This window comes from Gambusia affinis, linkage group LG20 (assembly GCF_019740435.1).
Source record: "Gambusia affinis linkage group LG20, SWU_Gaff_1.0, whole genome shotgun sequence".
Classification (NCBI taxonomy): Eukaryota; Metazoa; Chordata; class Actinopteri; order Cyprinodontiformes; family Poeciliidae; genus Gambusia; species Gambusia affinis.
The window spans coordinates 1,370,425-1,390,594 of NC_057887.1; the positions used below are offsets into that span (position 1 = coordinate 1,370,425).

General features: G+C 41.1%; 2 protein-coding genes across 3 annotated transcripts in view; both read right to left on the minus strand.

Moving 5' to 3' along the window:
• Positions 1-5,387, minus strand: part of ryr2a (ryanodine receptor 2a (cardiac)) — a 132,553-nt gene extending 127,166 nt beyond the window's left edge. For both annotated transcript variants that reach the window (XM_044102021.1, XM_044102020.1), the window contains exon 1: positions 5,269-5,387. In XM_044102021.1, the coding sequence (XP_043957956.1) occupies positions 5,269-5,316 (48 nt within the window). In that variant the 5' untranslated portion in view covers positions 5,317-5,387. The remainder of the gene's footprint in view (positions 1-5,268) is intronic.
• A 1,264-nt stretch (positions 5,388-6,651) lies between these two features.
• mtr (5-methyltetrahydrofolate-homocysteine methyltransferase) overlaps positions 6,652-20,170 on the minus strand; it is a 29,047-nt gene continuing 15,528 nt past the window's right edge. The window contains exons 21-33 of the mRNA XM_044102453.1: positions 18,160-18,267; positions 17,943-18,043; positions 17,029-17,096; positions 15,200-15,320; positions 15,018-15,099; positions 13,996-14,094; positions 13,786-13,861; positions 13,515-13,670; positions 12,477-12,676; positions 12,136-12,336; positions 11,047-11,239; positions 9,944-10,056; positions 6,652-7,940 (exon numbers count right to left, since the gene is read on the minus strand). Of these exons, the coding sequence (XP_043958388.1) occupies positions 7,851-7,940; positions 9,944-10,056; positions 11,047-11,239; positions 12,136-12,336; positions 12,477-12,676; positions 13,515-13,670; positions 13,786-13,861; positions 13,996-14,094; positions 15,018-15,099; positions 15,200-15,320; positions 17,029-17,096; positions 17,943-18,043; positions 18,160-18,267 (1,608 nt within the window). The 3' untranslated portion in view covers positions 6,652-7,850. The remainder of the gene's footprint in view (positions 7,941-9,943; positions 10,057-11,046; positions 11,240-12,135; positions 12,337-12,476; positions 12,677-13,514; positions 13,671-13,785; positions 13,862-13,995; positions 14,095-15,017; positions 15,100-15,199; positions 15,321-17,028; positions 17,097-17,942; positions 18,044-18,159; positions 18,268-20,170) is intronic.

Here is a 20,170-nt window from a genome sequence, read left to right on the forward strand (position 1 = left end):
AGGTGGAGTTTATTATTATATAAAACAGGAAACATCAATCATAGCTATTCAGGTTTGCTTTGTCGTCTTCAAAAATATTTTTACTGGCAACAAGAATTAAAAATGTCATTAATTTATCATACTTGTTCTGGCAGAAATAAACAATAGGATACAGCTTTGATATCTAATTGTTTCCATGATTCTAAATGTTAATGTTACTGGTGTCAGTAAGGTGATTGCAACATCCGTGTGTTTATGCTCTGGAGAGGATAACTACATATTTCAATGACCTGTCAGAGTCTGAACTCTGTGCATTACTTTCATCTGTTATCTCCAAGACGGGGTATGCCAAACCCTCCTAGTCTTTTTAAGGCTTGTCCCTTACTGGCAACCAAAACATCTTCACTGTGTTGACTTTACTGGCCAACACATATTTCCCGTTTGCACACCATGAGAAATGATAGCTTGCTAGAGGTGTAGACTACCGTTTGTCTGTGACGGATGTAATGCACCAGTTCGACGCTATGAAGCTTACTAGAAGTTTTCTGTGCAGTAAACAAATCTCCTCCAGTGCAAAGAGAGATGAGTTAATCCAATCGCAGCGGCTGTTAATGTTAATTCAATATTTTGGAAGTGTGACCAACATGGACTGAACAGTTTCTCTCACTTCCTCCGCTGCCATTCCTAAAACTACATGCGGACTACAGTTCTAAAACAGAGCAGAAAATCAACATCATCGTTTATGACTTCTCCTTCTGTTCACCAATTGACCCGTTCCAAAAAATAAAATTGAAAAATGACCAGAGAAATCCACTTCAATGGGAGAAATCCCAGATGGAACAGTGAGGGGAGATGAGAGTCGAGCGGAATTGCATAGAAAGGTAATGACCAGGCTGCTATATATAGCTTCACTTATTTTTTATGGAAAGCTAAATGTGTGCAACTTTACACACAGAGCTGCATAGAGATTCAGTGCATTCCTTATTATTTGCTGAGTCAATGTTGAATAACAAAAAAGACTTTATTGCCTCTCATAAGTCTGACAGCATCTGAGTCTCTGCTCATACTCTACCAATATTCTCCTTATTATCTCGTCAGCTTTCCTGATGCTTTCGCTTTGAGGTGCTTTAGATTTTCATACTGAAGAACTTATTTCCTGTGGAGGACTATTATAATGACCTGAATTTCATCACTTCAACTCTTTTTTTTTTTTGTTAAATCTTGCCATCTCCTGACTTTCCCTGCCTCTTCTGTTTAGCTGTTCACCCAGTCAATTCAGCTTCCAACTTACATCAAATCCAAGGCAAAAACAAAAGCTGGAGAAACATTTAACTGCTGCCATTGATCTCATGTGCAGGAACTCAGGAATCAGATCAGCTAACAGGTTTTGCCAGAAGATCTGCACTCACACTGCAGCCATGGCACAGAGGCTACCCCGTGCTGAGGAGGCAACTCAAGGCCCGCTGAGAACCAGTCTGCATAGTAACCAAGAATCCCACCGTTTATGCAGAAGCTCTGTCATCAAGTTACAATTAATTCCCTGTAATGAGGATGTGCAGCAGCAGCTAGAAGAACAAGAAGACAGGAGCAAGGAGGTACAGTAACTGTATAACAAATAAAAATAAGTATATTCAGACAACTTACATTATTACAGACCACAAAAAGAAACCACAAAAAGTAAAGCTAAACTACCATAGCTACCAAAAAGATAGAATGAGGCAGATATCGTGCAAAACAACTTATTTATGCTGCACTACTCACAGACAAGGCAACGCAACATGTTTTATAGGACATCAACGGGAAAACAGAAAGGAAATAAACAGTATGAAAGCATCGGACAATAATTTATAACTTTTAGATGAAATCACAAAAAGGTTCTATTAGCAAAAAAGGTTGCTAGTACCATAGTACAATTTTCTGCAATCAAGGGTTGGTTTGTGGTAGTGTTACGGCTACTCTGGCGTCTTAACAAGCCTCCAAATTTTCTCTTCGCCAGAGTAGTCCTAAGGAGGAGGTCTCTGACTCGTCAAATCCAAAAAGCACTCGCGGAGATGGCTTCTTGTCGAAAGATATCAAAACTTTTAATCAAAAATAATCTCCGAGTTGACTTATAATAAGTAAAGTTTATTTGACGGTAAAGAAAACCATTCCACTCCCCACTCCTCGATCAAACAACCAGAACAGCCCCAGCTGCTGCCCGCCTGCCAATTATAGAAGTAGGCTGACTGACAAGGAGGAGGGCCCCAGCACAAAACAAACAAACAACAATAAATCCACCACTCATCTGCAACATCAACAAAAACAAATTCATCCAACCCTTTACAGGCTCCAACAGGTAGTTTATTTGTGTAACATATTTCAGCAACAAGTGCTTTACATTATGAAATCAAACATCATAAAGTCAACAGTGACTTTGCAGTCATATAGTAATGGTGGCACTTAAAATTAAATAAAAAAAATATATAGGCCTTAAAATACTCAAACAAGTGTTGTTAGTTCATCTCATCATTAACAGTTGCAATTGTGTGTTTAGGCTAAATATTGTTTTATTATTATTCTTAGTAAGAACATCTGACCAGATAAAATTACCCAGAAAGAAAAAATGATAAGCTTTGCATTTTTATATGGAAACTGCATGAAGCTTAAGCTACTGGTATTGTTCAAGGATAATGCAAAAGTGCCAAATATTCTTGGATTCATCATTCATCCATTAAATATTAGGGTGCACTGACCGCAATTATCTGGCTGATCTTCAAAAAGCCTAACCTGCCCATTTCCATTTTGGCCGATACCCTACAGTTCTTTTAACCGTGTAATGAGGCCACAATGCGCCTTCAATGTTCTAATCTGTTGTTGGACTACAACAATTCAGAACGAATTCTCAACGATACTTGTGAAACAATACAAACTTGTTTTATCTGCACACAAGATAAACTTATATAAATGAAGTTTAAATGTGACCTGGTGTCCTCATGGGAACAGTGGTTGGTTTTCAAATAAGATCTCTGGAAAAGATTGATTTTACATCCAAGTATTGGCAGATCTCTGATCACACAAAATTAAGAAAATCAGGGAAAGCGGAAAAATGATATCATAGCACAGTTGTTCTGCTCGACTGGTCTCAGAGCCAAAACCACACAGCGATCCCGCCTACTCACTGTGAAGACAGTGAATACAGGTTTTCCTGTGAAACATGAGTCCAAGTCATTTCTAAATCATTACCGTTTTTAATAGTAAAGTCTGTCAGACTGGATTTTTTGTTGAGCATGTCTAAAATAAAGAAAAGAAAAAGCAAATGCCAAGATGCACGCCATTGGCTAGCATTTGCAAAGGAACCGATCCTTTTATTTTCCTTGCTGCTGATTGGCTGTACCCTCCAAAAGCCGAGAGCATGGACGCTAGCTGTGGTTAGCTAGGTAAGACAATCAACAGATTAAGGTATATTTGATTTTTAAACTGTTAAGAGAGTAACAGTTTAAGTAAATCAGGTAAGTCCTGTTCTCCTCCCAATCACTACCATTGTGTTGTAACACCACTAACAGCTGACTGTGAAGTCGTGGTGCTGATTTATCAGTGACGATTTCCTTAATTTTGATCACAGAGATCAGTGATCGGCCGATTTTTACATGTGAAGCCGATCTTATCCACCAGTCTCATCTACCTCAGGAAAGGTCTAACAATCAACCACTGTCCTCTGCTCTCCCATGAGAGAGGTTTGACTGACAGACCGGACCACCAGGTCATGTTTAAAGTTAATAGTGACCCCATTGTTGCCAACTCATCAATTTTCTTGATGTATTGGGCAACATTTCAGAGAGAGAAAAAATTGGTATTGGCCAAAATTGGCTTAAAAATAAATGAATAAATAAATAAATCGGTACTCTGTAATCGACTAGAAAGCTGCAATCGGTGCACCTCTACCCCTTCTGTGAAGAAGTAGTGAAGAAATGAACCCACTGAGTGCATTGAGCAGGTTGGATTCTATTATGGTACCAGTCTGGAAGTGTTGTAGAAACAGTCTGCATGATTCTCAACTGTGGACATGCAAGGGAATAGAACAACTAAACTTCTAGTTCTATGAGTTTGTGATGGGGAATTTAACTCGCCTCTACAGATTTGGTCAATTTAGATTTATGTGTGCAGAGATTTGTAATGGTCAACAGTTCACTTTTTCATAAATATATTATAGTGTAAAGTTGAATCTATAGCTATCTATTCTATTTTCTTTGGCTATTCAGTTTGATGCCTGTTCTTCACATTATGTGAAGCTGGATGGAAGCCGCTCACGATACATATAGATTGAGTATTTGTTGGATTGGTATCTGTGGCCAGCTGCCAACTGCGGGAATGGAAACTCAAACTCAGACTGGAGCAGAACACACAGGACTGCAGAGTTATGGGTGATTGTTAGTGTCTGATGTTTGTGTTAGCCTCTGAAAGACATCGTTCACTGTACAAATAGTCAAGTGACTCAGTGGAAATGCATGTGGTGCAGTGCAGCTTTAAAATCAACACATGCAGTAATCCCAGAAATTCCCACCAATAATCTTGTTCTGGAGATTTTCGAGCATCAACGCCACTGCAGTCAGTCAGCTCCCGTTTCATCAGCTGCTAACGGCCTCGTAAAAAGAACAAAAATAGTCTTTGTGACAAAACTGCTATGCCTATCTTGACAGAGAAGCAGACAAGTTCACAATAAACTGCATATCGGCTTACATAATAAGTCTTAGAACATTTTGTATGTTTGCCAGTGGCTTCCCTTAAAAAGCCCGTAGTCATAGGTGCAGTGGCTTCACGTGACGATTCACGTGTGGCATGCTGTAAAGCAACAGCTCCTGTCTCTTGACATGCAGCCCATCAGCTGATTTCACCTGACTGCAGGAAACAAGCCGAGCATCGTCCAAACTCAGTGAAGTGAGGCAGCTGCAGCAGGCTGGACCGCACTGCACCGCACCATCCCGCCCAGTACACCAGTACATACACACACCACCACAGACAGGCTGGATCTTCCTCAAAACTCCACTTTGGAACAATGGCACTACCATTCGCTACACTATAAACCTTCACTATCATTCACCATCCTTCTTCCTTTCTTTTCCTCCGTCATGATATTCCCCCATCTCTTCCCTCCTCCTGTCAGCAGGATGCGGACTCCCAGACCAATGACTTGTATGAAGCGGGGCTGTCATCTTAATGCGGTAAACTCCCTACCATCCGCCCCGCACCGCACACAGACGCAGTGAACACCCAGCCAACAGCTGCCTGCGGAGGGACCTGCAGCAGACTTACTGTTCGCAGGAACTGGATCTCATCCTCTCCCTCTCCCAGGTCAGCCATGGTGAGCTGTCTCCCGGATTGAGCCCGCAGAGTGGGATCCAGGCTGGAGAACGGGAATGATGCTGCGGCTGAGGCGCTGAGAGCCGGAGCGGAGGAGGTCCCAGCTCATTGGATGGCGCGCGCCTGGCGGAGGAGGAGCAGCCCAGGTGTGAGCGAGCGTGTGCGCGTGCGCTTTGTTGAACAGCCTGCGCTCTCTGCCGGGGGACGTGGGAAGAGTGTGTATATATATATATATAAATTTATTTAAAAAAAAGGGCGCATCAATTTATTCATATTAAAAATATGTGATCCTGAAATTTGATGAATGGTGGAAATAACATTTTTAGGGTTTATTGGGCTACAAATAAACATAGAGACAACATGTTACATAAACAAAAGAAAACATTACAAAAATACCAATTCCATATATGTTCAGAAATATATTTGTCATGATGTGTTGACCCAAAAGCAGCAGGCAAGACTTAAAGTTCTGTGTGTATTTAATGAAGAAAAATGAAAACAAGGAACCAACTCACAAAAAAAAAAAAAAAAAAAAAAAAAAAAATCCAGAAAATCCAAAAACAGGGCAAAACAGGGCAAAACAGAAGACATAAGGATGTGGAGGTGAACCAATGAATAGTGACATGACGAACTGGGAAATAGTGACAGAAACTGAGAAGCTTAATATAGGGAGGTTGAGTGCGAGAACAAAAGACCAGGGCTAATGAACTAAATCATAACAAGTGTGAGAAGTAGAGCAGGAGTCAACTGAAGGTAGAGGAGGAGAAGCTGGGAAGATACGCACAGAAAGAGGAAAGGAGAATACAAGGGAGCAGGGAAAGAAAACACTAAGACTAAACAAACATGATAAAGTAGAAAGAGACAAGGACAGGAAGGAACTAACCACACAGAAACAAGGCTGATTAAACTATAAAAAGAACTAAGGAACACAAAACTAGAATAAGTAGGACTAAACAAAAAAATAATAACCTAACTAGAATCTCTAAAGAACGATAGACATAAACTCAGACATAAAAGAATAACAACCTAGAAAAACAAGATTGCTAGAAACACTATGAAAGACTGAAATAAAGAAACAAACAATGAGAAAGATTTAACAAGAAATCAGTAGCAACAAATAATCAAGAAGAGTAAAACAAAAAGGTGAACTAAGAAATAATTGATTAATAAAAAGAGGAACAGCAAAAACATAGAACACAAACCAAACCCAAAAACCCAGTCTTTATAAAGAGGTAGTTGGTGGAGAGCGAGATGACGTCCTCCTGCTGAACATTCATTTATCTAACAGTCTAACGTTGAGAAGAGCCTCACTTCAGTCAACATAAGAGTTAAAACACAGCAAACATGAGACAGTTTATTACCTATGAAACATTTATTATAACAGCTCGCAATGTTCAACAAGTTACCAGCATTATTCCACAATTAGAAAGACTAAAAAATGCAAGCTGTCAGTTTGACACCCAGCTGCAGCATCAGGGCTTTATGACACAACATGAGCAGCAGTTTGTTCTCAGTTGCTTCTCCCATAAAGACATTGAGAACTTCATTACAGCTCACAGTAGATCAGTAGGAAGAAATGTAGAGCACCAGTTAGTGAAAAAAAAAAATAATCAATGCTTGTAAAAACCAATGTTATAAAGGTTAGCTTTCCAGTTTCGGTCAACTAAAAGTTAGTGTAGAACCTACTTTAATACAAATTCTCCTAAATTCTAAAAAAACCTTTTGCATAAATTATTTTTTACTTGCATCTTTTAGATGTCTGAACTGAAAAAGTTTCATCTTTGTTATTCACTCCAAGCTGCTCACTCACAAACATTCCAACACATTTAACACTGATACAACAATACTTTGGGATTTATCATACAATAGAAACATGTTCATAAATCAGAAACATAAACTCAAGACTACTTTCTGAATGTATTTTCAAAATTAAAAGCAAAAACTGACATCAACAATAATTCTGGGTATCATTAATAAATGCCCCTGTGGTGTAGAAATGTTGTGTTGAAGCTTAGGGTCTGTACCTGTAGAGTCTCCAGGAATTGAATTACCAGTTTGATCATATCAGATGATTATTAATAAAAAATAAAAGCAATAAAATATCCCACATTCTTTTATGTCCTGAACAGCTGCATGGCTTACAAATGAAATACTGATTTTTAAGGATCTCTCTGTTGCTGCAGCAGCAGCCCTGCTCTGTGCTGAGATCCCTGATGATGTGTGACAGTTCACTGCAGCCTCCAAGGCACCACTCTGATTATTCGAATGAAATAGTCATTGTGAAAAGATAAACAAATGAAATAAAACTGACTGACGGTTGACATGACATTTTCATTTCAAGTACAAATTTTAAACCAAACTCTAAAACATGAATAGTACGAAAAACCAGCCGATCTGAATGCAGCAGACTGGTCAGTGACGGTCCTGGACACTCTGAAAGTCCAACACTGAGGCATTGTGGGTAATAAATCCAGCAGCGTGTGGTACCACTGCCAGAGCGCATGGAGCAGCCTCAGCTGGAATGATGATCCACACTACGCCTCCTGTTCATAGCCAAGGATGGGAGCCAGCCATCTCTCCACCTCCTCTGTACTCATCCCCTTCCTCTTGCCGTAGTCCTCCACCTGCACACAATGAGCATCAGTCTGGACGTTGGTCTGGGTCTCAGGTTCAAGTTGTCATCTTGTGATTTTCTCATTTCTCAACCTGAGTAAACCCATCACCGGTTTCCCTCAGAGGGTTTCTAGTGAACTGTTTGTATTGTTAGCAAAGATCAACTGATGTGAAACATTCAGAATCATTTACTGCAAAGAGATTAACTGATTTTTAAGAACAGCTTTTTTCTTCATGTTATATGAGGAGCAGCAGCAGAACCCAAAGGTTGATCGAACCAGCAGGCCACTAAGAAATAGGTGCTAAATTCACTTTGTGCTAGCATTAACATTTAGCCTGGCTACAGTTATTGGAGAAGCCAAAACCCTTTGGATAAACAGCAGCTGATAGGGAAGCTGCACAGGTCAGAGGTTCAGCTGGAAGAGGATCCAGCTAGCTCCACCACATCTTCTCCTGAGAGGTTCTCTTTAGAACCATGACAGTACCACAGCAGAGTTCTGTCAGCATCAGCATGAAAGGCGAGCCAGTGATTTATACAGACATGAAGTCTGACAGGCAGAGCAGCAAAGAAGCAAAGGAAAACATCAACTCCTTGCAGAAAGTACAAGGAAGATACTGCACAGCTAAAGGCCTCATTTAGGTTGGGGAACAGAAGGGAACCTAAGTGTGATCCAACAGAGAAACATGATGATGTGCTCTGTCAAGTTGGCATCCAGTGATAAAATAAAGAATCTCAGTGTTATTTTTGACCACAACATGTTATTAAATCCCATATTAGACAGATTCTACAATTTCCTTCTTTAATCTACAGATCATTGTGATGATAAAAACTAGCCTGTGTATTTAGTACTTCAAGGCTGGACTACAGTAATCCTTTACTATCAGGAAGTCCACACATTACAGTTAGAAGTCTTCAGCTGATCCGAAATGCTGCACAGAGTTCTGGTGAAAATTAAAAACAGAGGGGATAGTTCGACCCATGTTTGGAGGCCTTGAGTCCTTGACGTGGCCGTCGCGGGTTCAATTCCCGGACCCGGAGACATTTACCTCATGTCTTCCCCCTTTCCTGTCAGCCTACTTTAATATAAAGGACACTAGAGCCCACGAAAGACCCCATGGAGGAGAGGGGAAAAAAAACAGAGATCATTTTAGCTTCTCTTTGTTGGCTCCATGTTAAACTCAGGATAGAATTTAAGACTCCTCACAAATAAAGCCCTTAATAATTACCTCTATCATACAGAGATCTGATTGGTCCATATGTCCCTAACAGACTGCAGGTTTACTGCTGGTTCCTCGAGGTTCTAACAGTAGAACAGGAAGCAGATCCTTAGTTATCAGGCTCCTCTCCTGAGGAACCAGAACCCAGTTTTATCTGTCTATAAGGCAGACACTCTGTCTACTTCTAAGATGAACCTTAAAACTTTCTTTTGTAATGAAGTTTATAGTTTCTTTGGTTAAGCTGCTGAAGGAGATAATTACCACCAGCCTACTCTTTAGTTCATATCGTCCACAATTATTGCTGCTGTTAACTTTATGTTCTCTTTCTGTTTTCTTCCTGTCCTGGCTTAGCGTTTAGCAGTGACACCTTCCTGTGTGTCACTGAGGAAGTTATTGTTTCCAATAACTTCTGCTTTCCATTAACCCTTTCCTTTTCTTTTCTATAGAAAGTACTCCTGGATCAGTGGTACTGTGTTGTTCTGTCTGCTACTGGTTTAGACGGCTGCTCACACTGGATGGTTCTGGTGAAGGGAGTTGTTCTTGTCCAGTGCCACTACAAGCTCATCCAGAAGGAGGGACAGAAAATGTTGGCCCAACTGATATAGAAAACCAAATTGGCTGGATTATTTTATAACTAAAATTGAAATGAAAAGTATGTAGTTATATCTTAATTTAACTGCACCAAGTTGCCCAATTGAATCTGTAAATAAATTGGGTCAGTTTGTCTCTAAAGTGTCTTGAAACTGAATCTGTGGTGAATCAGTGCTGCATGAATGAATTCAACTGTGATGAGAACCTGCTCCTTGGTGATTTTTCCCACAGCAAAGTACGAAGCCTGAGGGTGTGAGAAGTAAAGTCCGGAGACCGAGGCAGCTGGTGTCATGGCCAGAGACTCTGTCAGGCCAATTCCTACACACACACACACACACACACACACACACACACACACGCAGACACGCACACACACACACAAAGCCAAAATGAACAGGTGATACCTTACATAGAGCTAAACACCAAATTGAGTTACAGAGAGAGCACCACACATGTAACATCCAGTCACACAACCATTCTTGTTGTAATATAATACAAGAGAGGTGACAATACTAGAGCTCCCCCTGGTGGTGCCAACAGAAAGTTTAATTATGTTCCAATGATCAGATCTGTCTCTGTCTGTCTGTTATTAAGTAATAACTGTACCTGGAGTGCTGAATACTTTTTAAACAGTGTCTTCTATGTTTTTTTTGGAGCTTCTTGTTAAAGTTACAGTAGAACATTCAAACAGAGCAGTTTCCTAAATCTGAGCAGAGGATTATTTTGATATGCCAAGATGATTCAGTTAGTCCAGCTGGGATTGCTGACGGGATGTGATTATACACACAACAAACCAGGTGGCCTGCGCATCAGACTTCCATCTGAATAAGCAGATCATGGTTAATATATAAATATAAATATTTGAAGGCTTATAAATTGTCTTGGCTTTACAAGTAAAGACTTGGAGAAACAAGCTAGCATCCCCACCATGCTACCATTTACTTACAGCCAAATAATCCATGAAATACTACCTTCTTAAGAAATGTTTACATTATTGGTGCCAAATCATATTTTTATATCCGCTCAAGAAGAAAATTTGACTGGATTTAAAGAACCAAAATGAACCTTTATTAATCATTAAACAAGAGGAATATTCAGACAGAGCCTGGTTGGCGTTCATCACAGCATCTTATCATCATCCTTCTAATGAGTAGATACTGTCATTAACAACTTTGAGTTTTAGAGTGTTTGTTAATAGTTCTTTGCAATCCTGACTTACACACAGTTTCAAACAGGATTTTTGGAGAAGAGAGCAGATATAAAGAGATGAAACTCTATGAGAACCTAGATGTGTTCTGCTGCTCTCACCTGTCTCCTCCAGAACAGCAGCCAGCCTCCACATGGTGAGTTTCTCCGTGTGGTCGGGCTGGCTGGGGTATCCGGCTGCAGGTCTGATTCCTTGGTAGCGGACTCTGTGCAGGTCTGAGGCCTGCAGAGCCTCGTCAGAGCTGTAGCCCCACAGCTCCTTACGCACACGCACATGGAGCTCCTCAGCAAATGCCTGGGGCAGAGGCAGCAGACACAACATCATCTCCAGTTTTACTTTTCTTTATTGTCTAACAGTACCATAAGAGATTTCTGGAGGGAGTGACTCTTAAACTACTCAATAAAAATGGCCCATTTTAATCTAACAGACATTAGCTCAGTTATTTCTAGTTAACCTCTCTGGTTGATGCTGTTTTGTTTGATGAGACCCAGTAGCCAGAGCTGGAGGGCAGCTGGGGTCTGATGAACTGTCAGTCAGGTTGGGTGCTCCATGATTACTGAACTGCTTTAAATCTTTTTCTTGTTTATTTCTCTGTGTTCCGTTGTCCTTACCTGTGAGGTAGAAACAAACAATTTCCTCCTAGGATCAGTAAGGTTCTGATTCTGATTTCTGATGTGGGAGCTTTGCAGCTTTGCTGTACTTTTTTAATAATTATGTACTATAAAAATAGGAGATATCACAATTTTGAATAATTTTACCTGATTTAAATTTTTGTTTGACATTTTGTATTAATGACTCTGAAATGAAATTACATTGATAATAAATAATTAAAACAGGACCCAACAGTAATCCAAGCATTACACCATTGTTTACTGATGAGCTGGTTCAACAGCACTGGGTCTCCAAGCAGTGTTGCTTGCTGGTGTTTGGCCTGCATGTTTCCATAGATGAAATGATCCCCAGGCGGCAAACTGATACCAAACCCTTTGAAAAGTCCTGAACCAGCGCTGTGCTGCTGACACTCTACATTTCAGTGAAGCCAGAGATCACTGGTGTTAAATTGCTCCTGGTGCAATCCTCCAAGTTACCATCAACATCATCTAAATAATTATTCATCCCTATATACATTTTGTGAATCATTAACATGTTCAGAGTTTTATGGTGTTAAGGTTTCATCCTGCATACATCACCTCAGCGAGGCGGTCAGCCAGAGCTTTGACCATGATGCTGTTGTAGTCGTCTCCCTGGGTCTGGAACTGCTGACTGAGCTCCTCTGCTCCAAATACACCTACTGCAAACAGCCCAATGTAGTTGGGAACGCCGCTGTCCACAGGAGCCACAAAGTCCGAAACACACAGGAAGGGCTCTGAGCTGGAGCTGTCTTTCTCCGCCTGCAGAATACACACACATTCCCTTACTGCTAATGCTTCCCCATGCCCCGCCCTTCCACTCCCAGAGAACGAGTCGAGCTGTGAGGTGGGTGTGTGCCCAACTGTAAGAAAGTTGATGAACTCCAGATAAAGACTCTCACCTGCTGCCGTAAGCCATGAAAAGTGGCGACTGGCTTAGTGTCTCTGTGAACTGTCACATCATCTTTATACACGTTGATGTCATCACCCATACTCTGAGCTCGCCAGAAGCCCACCAGGCCCCGCCCCTTCAGACTGCTGCTGTCAATCATCTGATGGAGCAGTAACTGGGCGTCATTGAAGACTCTGCGAGCCTCCGAACCTACAGCACAACATCAGTCAGTTTTTCAGACTTACAGCCTGATCACACATACTGGTGATGTAACCACATTCTGTGGTTGAGTGTAAAGAATGAAGAGGAGTTCTAAATATTCAAATGTAGAACATTCAAGAACAAAACAAAAGCACAAAGCTTTAAAAACCATGAAGCAATAAAACAAAACAAGGACAGAATAGGCAGAGCCTGAAGACACTTCTGCTGTTGTTATCAGCTGATTGGGAACATTTAGAATTCTCAATCAATCACTCTCGTGACATTGGAAAAGAAAAGATGAATCACAAACAGTTTCACATTAGCAGTCTAATGATAGGAAGGATTCAGTCCTGGGACCCTTCCTATTTACATACTCCTGCTAGTTCAGGATATAGCAAGCAACAATACAATAAAGTTTGTTGAGTATCCAATAATTTAATCATCAAGTCCACAGGACCCCAAAGTGCTTCACTCTACATTCATTCATACACACACTCACACGCTGATGGTTGCAAGCTATTGGGTAGTAGCCACAGCTGCCCTGGGGCAGTCTGACAGACCGGGCCCTCTGACCACCACCAGCAGGCAGTGGGTGAAGTGTCTTGCCCAAGGACACGACAACAGAGACGGACAGAGTGGGTATCAAACTTGCAACCCACTGATTACAGAAGAACTGGTGCTAGTCCTTGTTCAGCACTTCTTTGTTTTTTTGTGCAAGAAGTGATAGAAGAAGCCAGAGAGCTTTCTACTCAACACCAACCTGCTGTTGAGAAGGAAACATATGGATGGATGGCAGATGTTGGCAGAAGCAGGACAGCAGTCTGAAAATGCAAAGAGAAGCTCATACCAACAGTTTTGTCATTGAAGATCTTGGGGTATCCTCGGTTGGGGTATTTCCCTCTAAGCTGCCACACATCAAAGAAAGGCTTCCAGTCAATGAAGTGCAGCAGACTGTTCAGATCGTAAGAGTCAAACACACGAGTTCCCAAGAACTGAGGGCGCACTGCAACACAAAGATAACCAGACACACTGAACATGCTCACTATCAGCTCTGTTAGAGCTGAGATTAAACAGATTTAAGTTCTTAGTTTGAAATTCACCGATCTGCGCTGTCTTACCTGGCCGAGGCTCAGAGGACCAGTCGACATGCAAAGCCTTCTGTCTGGCCTCAGACAGAGAAAGATACCGACGGTCCTAGAGGCAACACAGGGAGGAAGGACAGCATTTCACTTCTCTGCATGTCCAAGGAGCTACACGTTTGTTCTTAGTGGGAAAAAGGGATTCCTGGAACCAGAGAAGCGCTCTTCTCCACTAATACCAACTCTCACCTTCAGGGAGTCGTAGTGCTCCTGTCTGACCTCCTCATACTCCTCCTTCACATCCTCCCAATACTCCTCCCTCCCTTCCTCATCTAGCAGCTGGGAGCACTGAGACACAGACACACAACTGGGTGAACGCCAGTAGACTCGAACCAAACCAAGAAAACCACATCTCACCTCTACAAAAAAATAACACGTGAGCTCCAAATAAACTCAGAACCAGAACGGATCATGAACATAATTTGGTACAAATGCAGCTCAGTTCAGCTGTGGAAATTATTCAATTTGCAAGGAGCTTTCACCTCTAGAATGGACACTAGTGGACACTTCTAGTGGGAAAAGTCCATTTTCACTCTGTTAAACATTCACACACTCATGTCCAAGATAGCTTATGTATTACCTGGCAATGTTTGCAACAGAAGCTTTGCTATTTCTAAAAAATAATTTCAAAATTAATAAATAGGGCAAATTTTCCCATGCCTACATTACTACTGTTTTCTGATTGCCTCATGTTACTGTTCTTGTTTTTTTTAAATCTTTATTCACTCTACATGTACTGCGTCCTTGAGTGTCGTGAAAAGTGCCTTATAAATAAAATGTGTTAGTATTACTAGAGTAGAAGTGCTTATATTTGCAGATTAATAAGCTAATATCTATTTGGTCACTTGGGGATATTTTGACAGTTAACAGAACATTTAATTCTCTCCACTGAGATCTTCAAATGTGACAAAAGAAAAAAACTCTGTCCTGAAACAATAACATGTTCTATCCCTTGACACACTATTTTGTAACAGAGAGGAAGCAACACACACACTTCAGCTACATGGCAGGATTTTGATGGTAATGTTTCCAGACATGCACTTTACTACTTTCTGTAGGACCTATGTAAAAAGTGTTTTATGTACACAAAAATAAAAAATAGATAAGTCACAGTGACAGCGGTTTTAATGAGCCAAATGAGACACTGATACATGCAAAGCTGGACCTGCACCAGACCTCTACCATCCTTCAGCTGAGGATAAATGACTTACCACCACCACACTCCTGGAGGCGTCAAGGACATGAACTACAGGAGAACTGTAGCAGGGTGCAATCTTCACGGCAGTGTGTGTCCTACACAACAAACAGCACTGAAACACTCCACTTTGGGTCATTACAATATTTAAATCACAGTTTTCTTTAGAAACATATCCTATGTGTCGGTGCAAGTTACTTTGATGTGGTAGCTCCTCCAATCAGCAAAGGCGTTGTCATTCCAAGTCTCTCCATTTCTTTCGCCACATAAATCATCTCCTCCAGCGAGGGAGTGATGAGGCCTGACAGACCAATGACATCTGCTCCAAACAAACAAACATCTATCAGCACGCAGTATAACAGAAATAAATATAGCATAAATTATTTTATCATTGGCTCAGTCATAACAGAAAAAAAGAAACTAAAAGTGGTACATTGAGGAGTAAACAACATCAAAAATCTACAGAGCAAATAAAAAGTAAGACATCTCCAATTATAGAATGCTGTCTGACAACCATATTTATAAAGCAATGCTCTAGTAGCTTGTTACATACAATAACCATATACAGATAATTCAGATTTGGCATATTCTCTGTGCCAAATCACAACAAATGTAATCTTAAAGTACCACAATTTATCACATAGACATTCAGAGTCAGTCCACATTTATCTGATTTAATACAGTCTGATTAGGACTGGACAATGTGACTAAAGTCCTAGAAGCAACATCAGTCTATATCAATAACTGTCAATATCAATAATTATTGATTAGTTTTTTGCTTTAAATATCTGAAATACCAAACTGGTGACATGACCTGTCCTGTCTTATAAACAGTTTTAACTTCAAATCATTGTTTTTTATTTTTAGGCAACAATGAGGCACAGTGGCAAGACTTGAAACTGCTGCTGAGCAAGTTATGCCACAGGTTGTTGCTAGGCAACCAAAGAGAGAGAGTTAGTTGATTGCACCAACCTTGCTTTGCAAAAGCCTTTCCTCTGTCTACAGTTCCCAGAATGCTGTGTGGTTCTGGATGGGAGTTCAGTGAATATTCTAAATATTGGCTATTCTATCAGACGTATTATCTATTGATTTTGACTACATGTCTATTGTGATATATATATTGCTATTGATGTATTGTCCAGCCCTAAATCAGATTTAATGTGTTGGATGCCCAGATTCTGCCCAGAGCACTTTAACCTTTAACCTATTTATGTTCCTAATGTAGGGGTCCTGTGGAAAAGCCTTACTGAACTTGCCCAAATCCATCCCAGCAGGCACCTTGTAGAATACTGTGGACCTCATTGCATTTTAATGCATAGGCCACTTAAACCAAGCCCAGCCCTTGGGCCACATTTGGACCCCTCCTGGACCCCATCTGTTGGGGCCCTCACGTGGCCCACATTTCACCAGGGCTACAGGTATCTGAGGACCACAGAGACCTGAAATGAGGTCCCAGACATGGTTGTTTGCCAGGCGATCCATAGACATTTACTGAACTCTTTAGAATCTTTGTTTTGACAACAAACTTAGTCTGACTGAGTTCATTGTCACACAAAGAACCAAAACACATCAGAGGTGGCTGCATTGGAGTGGAACCATAACATCCATCCTACCTTGGGAGGTATCTATGGAATGACTACATCTTCTAGAGTCACCTGGGAGTGAACCCACCACAGCACAGGAAACAACCCCTTGGTTCTGCCATTTGGGGGCAGAACCTCCAACCTTTATGGTTCTGCCCCCAAATAGAGCTCGTTTTCCACCCAGACGGGGGTCTGCTACACCCCACTGACATCCTGCTGACCCTCTCATCCATTTTAAGTGAAAGTGTGAGCAGTGCAAGAGTCACATGACATTGAAATATGTCCAGTTTAATTTAACTTTCAACATTTTGCCAGTGTTCCTAACATTTACAAGGGAATGTGTTTTTATAGCTATTTTCTACTCCCTAATTCTATACAGTTCTGCTGTAAACAATATCTCCAGTTACCCAGCAACCTTTGCCATAAGGCACGCCTTAATCATACCAGCTTTCTGTGTTACGGCCTCTCTGAGAATACGATCACAGGTCACCATGACACCCAGGTCGATCACCCTGCAACAGAGCAAACACAAGCTGGTCAATTCTCCAGAAGCAGTCAATCATAACTTTACCGTAGATACAGTTTGATGTATCTCATTCCAGAGGCAAGGAACAATCAGTGTTAGAAAAACTCTCTGGCCTTAAATTTCATGGCAGGGTCAGAAGGTCAAATCCCAAAGGCTCAGTCAACACATTCCAAAGAGCATCAGCTCTTCTAAAGACCCCCCATGTCAGCAAATACTTAATTTCTTGTGTAGTAACAAGAAATGGACACTACTTCAGTAAAAAGCAACAGGACTTCTCTTGTTTCAGAAAGACGCTATGCCTCTCATCCAAAAGCCTTCTCTAGTTCTGTAAAATCTTCAGAATTTTGTTAGCATTAAAGCATTTAGTATTATTGTGCCATGGATGGCTGAGAATCTTCACCATAGACTTTTGTTTTACAGATGATATTGTGAATTCCTATTTATTCCTTACTAATTATTAAAATCTTTTTCTGGTTGGTTTCCAAAAGTAATCCTTCATCCAACTGACTCCATCAAACACTGGTGAATAGAAGCAGATCGGAATGTTGACTTTGTCGCTAAGCACAAACATTTTTCTAGATTCTGAAAATGGAGAAATTAAAGAAACTTTTCCAATAAACTGCTAACCACCAGGTCTGACTGAAGTTGTTTTTCAGGTCAGTAGTGAGTGTGGATGTGAACGTGAATGTGTGAAAGGATTAATATTAACAACTAAGGTAAAGTTGACAATATGGAACAAAAAAAAAAAAAAACAGAAGAAAATTTAAAATGGTTACTTTAAAAAATTCAAAAAGCCATAAAAACCAGCAGCAGAGATTGAGAGTGGATTTACCTAAAGTTGTTACACCCCAGGACCACGCCCACAATGTTCTTGCCGATATCATGGACGTCTCCTTTTACTGTAGCCAGAACTATGGTGCCTTGATAGGGATCCTGCAAACAGAGGAATGGATCAAATTTTCTAATGAAGGGAATAAAGATATTTTCTCACAAAAAAAGTTTGTGTAAAATTTGAATTTTTTTTTATATGTTAAAACAATGCTCCTGACCATCTCCTCTGCTGATCCTGATGCTGCCATCATCTCCTCTCTCTCCTTCTCCATGAAGGGAATCAGATAACCGACTGCCTTCTTCATGACACGAGCCGACTTGATTACCTGGAAATACGATGAGTAAAACAGTTTGGGGCAACTGTTGATTTTACAACATTAATAACAGCACAGAAGTATTATCAAACTGTCAATTTAGTTCTACTTAACCTGTTGACTGATGCTACCACACTGTGGGACTAACTTAGGAAATAAGTCATTTATTTTAATCTCATGTCAAAACTACACAGTGAAAGCACATCTGTTGCTGTCTGCTCACATCTGTAGGGTGCTAACTAAAGGTAGGGAGATGCTTCCATGTGATTGGTTGATTCACCATCTGTGAAGGATTTGAACAGCTGCTTGTACCTAATATAGTGGCCGGTGACAACAGTACTTGGTGAGAATCAATACGGGCAGATGAGTTCTGGTCTTCACCAAGAGTCTTTAGATTCAACAACTATCTGCTGTCATGGCAACGATTTTCATTGGGCAAATGTTCAACTATGAACAATTATTATACGTTGATGTCTGCATACTAAACTGCGTTACTCTGAACTCTACCTGTGGCTGGGTCTTTAAACCAGCAGGACAGCTGGAAATGCGGTTTTATAGTTTCAACCTCAGAACTGTTCACATCAGTGGTCCCCAACCTTTTTATCACCGCGGACCGGTCAAGGCTTGGTGATTTTACTGCAGCCCAGGGAGGGAGTAGGTGAGGGGTGTCACAAGGCACAATTTCCAATTTTTTGCCCCAATTTTCCCCTTCCAACAATCTTAGAACATTCTGAGTTCTAAGATTGTCGCTGACGATAATTGTAACCGATCATCCTGCCTGCGTGGTTTGTTACGTAGAAGTTGGGGACCGCTCCGATCTAAAATCGGGCATATTCAACATGTTGGATTGTCTTGGGGTTTTCTCTGACTGGGATCAAGAACGCAGCCTGTTAAATGTGACAGGTAGCCAATCAGAATCACGGTGACGTAAGAACGGAGGGGAATCCCAAACACCTGACGAGCTGCAACCGAGAGTCCGGTGAATATAGGAGATGATATGTGGAAACAGCATGAAAGTTTATTCAGCATTTCGTACAAGAAATATCAACAAAAATGATAATGAGAAGAACTGGAGCAAAACTGGTATTGCACTTGATAAACCCGGTAACTTTTCAGCTTTCATTAACCTGACATAAGTTCTAACAATAAGGCTGTTCACTCACTCAGGACTTGACGCTGACACTAGCTCGCTTAAAATGAGTCCACAAACTATCACTACTGCTTCCACACTGTCATCTGTGTTTGTTTACTCTAAATTCATGTATGGTATGTTGGGGTTTTACTAGATTTCCTTCTGGAATCGGGATGTTCATGAGTGGAATCGGTTCGTGTGTGGTGCGTTGCTCCTGTCGTGTGGCTGAACACACGAACCGACCGAACCTGTTGGACTTTTATGGGCTCGTGTCGTGTGTGGTTACAGAGGTTTGGAAAATCGGCCGACAATCCTTAAATTGTGCCGTGTGAACCCGACTTAAAACTCACAAGCTCTACTCCTCTCATCTCGTCTCGACCACTGCCCTAATGCTCTCTGACTCTGGTCAGAGAGCAGAGTCAGATAACAACTAACGGGGGCCCTGAGTTTGATCTCTGCAATGAGACGGTCCCATCTGGGAGTGGTGAGAGACAATGACATCCGAAGTGTTGCTTATGCACAGGGTGCTTGGTCTCTACATGGCGAAGCTGTTTGACGCTTCATTCCCTCATTAACAAGCCGGTCACCATATCATGCAGAGCGGGCTTGGAATGTGGGAATCACCTACCGGGATAAATCCATTCTCCTGTCTCTTCTCTGGGCCTTTTCCCTTCCCAAATAAACTTTACAAAGACATCTGATTTGTTTCTTACTCATTTTGCTGCTTGTGGGCTCAATGTTGGCGCGCAAGAATCCGGGAGAATCCGGTTAAAGGGTTTAGAA